The 2,992-nt window shown below is 43.8% G+C and overlaps 1 protein-coding gene across 1 annotated transcript; it reads right to left on the bottom strand.

Moving 5' to 3' along the window:
* Positions 1-597: 597 nt before the first annotated feature.
* Positions 598-2,862, bottom strand: LOC114818601 (tumor necrosis factor receptor superfamily member 9; the record flags this gene model as incomplete). Its single annotated transcript, XM_029085081.1, has 5 exons — positions 598-725; positions 1,246-1,380; positions 1,597-1,733; positions 1,839-1,905; positions 2,725-2,862. Coding segments are annotated over 5 exons (605 nt in total), but the record flags the coding sequence as incomplete, so codon positions are not given.
* Between the last annotated feature and the right edge of the window lie 130 nt (positions 2,863-2,992).

The raw sequence follows: 2,992 nt of genomic DNA, 5'->3' as shown, positions 1-2,992 counted from the left end.
ACAACTTTGCAGCTCTAGATATTTATAGCTTCCTCTCTCCTACATATAAGAAAGTGTACAGTGGTCTGACCAGGTATCTGTTTCTAAGGGTGATTGGATCTGAAATTAGGTCTGTCTGTATTTGCACACAAAATACAAGACTTGAGTTTGAGCCAAACTTCAGGAGGAGTTTCAGGTGTAGACTCAAGAGGATGGCTGGTAATGGTAACAGAGACCACAAGTGTCCCATGTGGCTCTACTGTGTGCTACAGATCTTCTTTTTTAGTGTCAAATGCTTTCAGACTGCATGTAAATCATGGCTCAGGCACCATTGATAAGAGCGACCAGAAAGCCATTCTGCCCTTCTGTTACTGCTTTTAAGTGCAGTTACTTCTTTGTATACGCAGATCAAGTACTGCTGCTTAGAAATATGATTCCTAGTCCTAGACGAAGAGTCAGCAAACTATGTTTTATTTATTTAGTTAGTTAGTTAAAGAGATTGAAAAGATGAACTTTCTGTTCAGTGGCTGGGCTATTTAGCCTCTGAAATTCACAGATTCTGATACTCTCTCTTTATATAAACAGGTTTTCCTTGTGTTGACCTGGACAGTCCAATTCCTAGTTCACCAGAAGATCTCTGATTTCTGTGGATTTGCCATGGTCCTGATATTCACCTTGTTCTTCCTCTGGAAAGCGGCAGCTGCAGGCATCATCTTCCTGAACTGACTGTTCAGGTGTGGTATGCACTAAAGAAAAAAAAATAAAACCCAAGTGTTCACTTTCTGTTGTATTTATTCAGCCCCCTTATTTCATCCTTCCTCAGTCACAAGCGCAGGAAATCAGCAAGAAAAAAATCTTCCAAATGATTCCATAATCCGAAATTATTCCTCTACAGCATGTACATTTGATAAAACTAATTTATTATATTTTGTTTTCCATAATACAACAGGGGCTGCTAGTGGTCTGTTTGCCATAGGAAGGAAAGGAAGACCAACATCGAGCGTTTTCACCTCCCATGAATACTTCACTTCTATGGATATGCATGCAGTTAGCCTGCAGATGTTGACGGAGCACCGACAGGTAATTAGGTACTTTCTGCAATAAAAATTCCCAAACTGTTTTCCTTTCAGTTGTTGTTTCTGACTTACATGACTGAAAAATTAAGCTATCTGCAAGTATCTTTGAAAGGTAACTTAAAAACCTGTATTCCTGATTTCTGCCTAGTTTCAAAAAGAAAAATTGAATTGAAGAGTGTATCTCTCTTACTTTTCTTGAAGACAGCGTGTAGTTTCTTTTTCTGCCAGATACCGAAGCATACACACGAAGGAAGCACAAACACTATGCACAACAGCCCCGCTACAGTAAGAGAAATTCCAGTAATGTCCATCTGGAGGTCCTTCCCTAGGAAGCAAACAACATTCTCTAAGTGTTACAGAGCAAAATTCTACTGCCCTTGAATTAGCTAACAACTTCATCTCCAACTCCACTTCTGGACAAGGCTGCAACACTGGAAATGGATAGGAGAAAGGACTCTTGCTTTAAATGGTAAGTGAATGAGCTACAATATGTTCTGAAGTAATTCTTTAGCTCTGTAAGCAATATTATACAATGACTCACCTGGCACAGTGATAGAAAGTGGAATTGCAGGAGATGTGGTAGGTGGAGTACTGACTAAAGTGGGATTATCTGAAGCACGTTTGCAAATTACATCTTTTGCTGCAGTTCCAGGCTCCAGGACCTGGTTTGCAGAGCACCTGAAAGACATTTAAAGCATAACAGGGAGTGGGGAACACCATGGGGGGAAAAAAAAGAATACTGTCAAATGTAATAGCTGTAGCATTTATTTTTAGATTACTTACTTTGTCCAGTTTTTACAGGAGCCGTTGGGCTGATCATTAAAAGTTCCATAGCGGCAAGTCTGGCAGCCTTCAACAGACAAGGACAGATAAACTTGTACTAGATAAGTATTTAAAACAACATGTGAAACATTATTTTTGCCTGCTTGTACCATGACTATGATCCACATTCATAGAATTACTATTTCATAGAATCATAGAATGGTTAGGATTGGAATGGGTTAGGTGTCCCATCAGCAGGGACACCTTCCACTAGATCAGGTCGCTCAAAGCCTCATCCAGCCTGGCCTTCAACACTTCCAGGGAGGGGGCATCTACAACTTCCTTGGGCAACCTGTTCCAGTGTCTGACCACCCTCACAGTGAAGAACTTCTTCCTAATATCTAATCTAAACCTCCACTCTTTCAGTTTAAACCCATTTCCCCTTGATTTGTCATTAACTGCCCTTGTGAAAAGTCCTTCCCCAGCTTTCTTGTAGCCCCTTCAGCTACTGGGAGGCCGCTATAAGATCTCCCTGGAGCCTTCCCTTCTCCAGGATGAACAGCCTCAACTCTTTCAGCCTGTCTTCATAGGAGAGGTGCTCCAGCACTGCTCTGAATGTGCAAGGCAAGTCTTTCTCTGAGCTATGTACCAGTATAGTGATCAGCTACAGAGACAGTTTATTTGGCACAAGATGCCACAAGTCATGTCTAACTCCAGAGTTCCCAGCTCGATTTCCCACAAGCTGGCGACAAAAGAGCTCTTGTGCAAAGGGAACTAACTGGAACAGGATTTGAGCTGTAGCAGCGCGTCTGCCTTCTGCTGTGCTCGCACCAGTGTGTCTGGTGGTGTGGTGTGTCCGGTGCAGTGAGCGCAGGAGGTTTACACGAGCAGGGAAAGGCAACCTTACCGCTCCTAGTGCTCTCCTGGCCCACGCCGCAGCTCCGGTCGCAGCGGGAGCAGCCGTCGCCGCTGCAGTGATATCCCTCCTTGCACACGCATTCTGCATCGCTCTTTGAGGAACACGCTTTTAAATACTCGAATCTTCCTGGAAGGTGGAAACGAGTCGTAAGGGCTCCGTACGCACCCGGACACAGCCCGGGCGGGACCTTTGCTCTTACAGAAATGAGGCTGCTGGCTTTGGCAAGGAGCCCCCCAGACCCATCGCGTTATTTGTC

The sequence above is a fragment of the Antrostomus carolinensis genome, unplaced genomic scaffold, assembly GCF_000700745.2.
Source record: "Antrostomus carolinensis isolate BGI_N321 unplaced genomic scaffold, ASM70074v2 scaffold7740, whole genome shotgun sequence".
Taxonomy (NCBI): Eukaryota; Metazoa; Chordata; class Aves; order Caprimulgiformes; family Caprimulgidae; genus Antrostomus; species Antrostomus carolinensis.
Note: the sequence above shows the minus strand (reverse complement) of the source record. Positions and strands in the feature narration are given on the sequence as shown.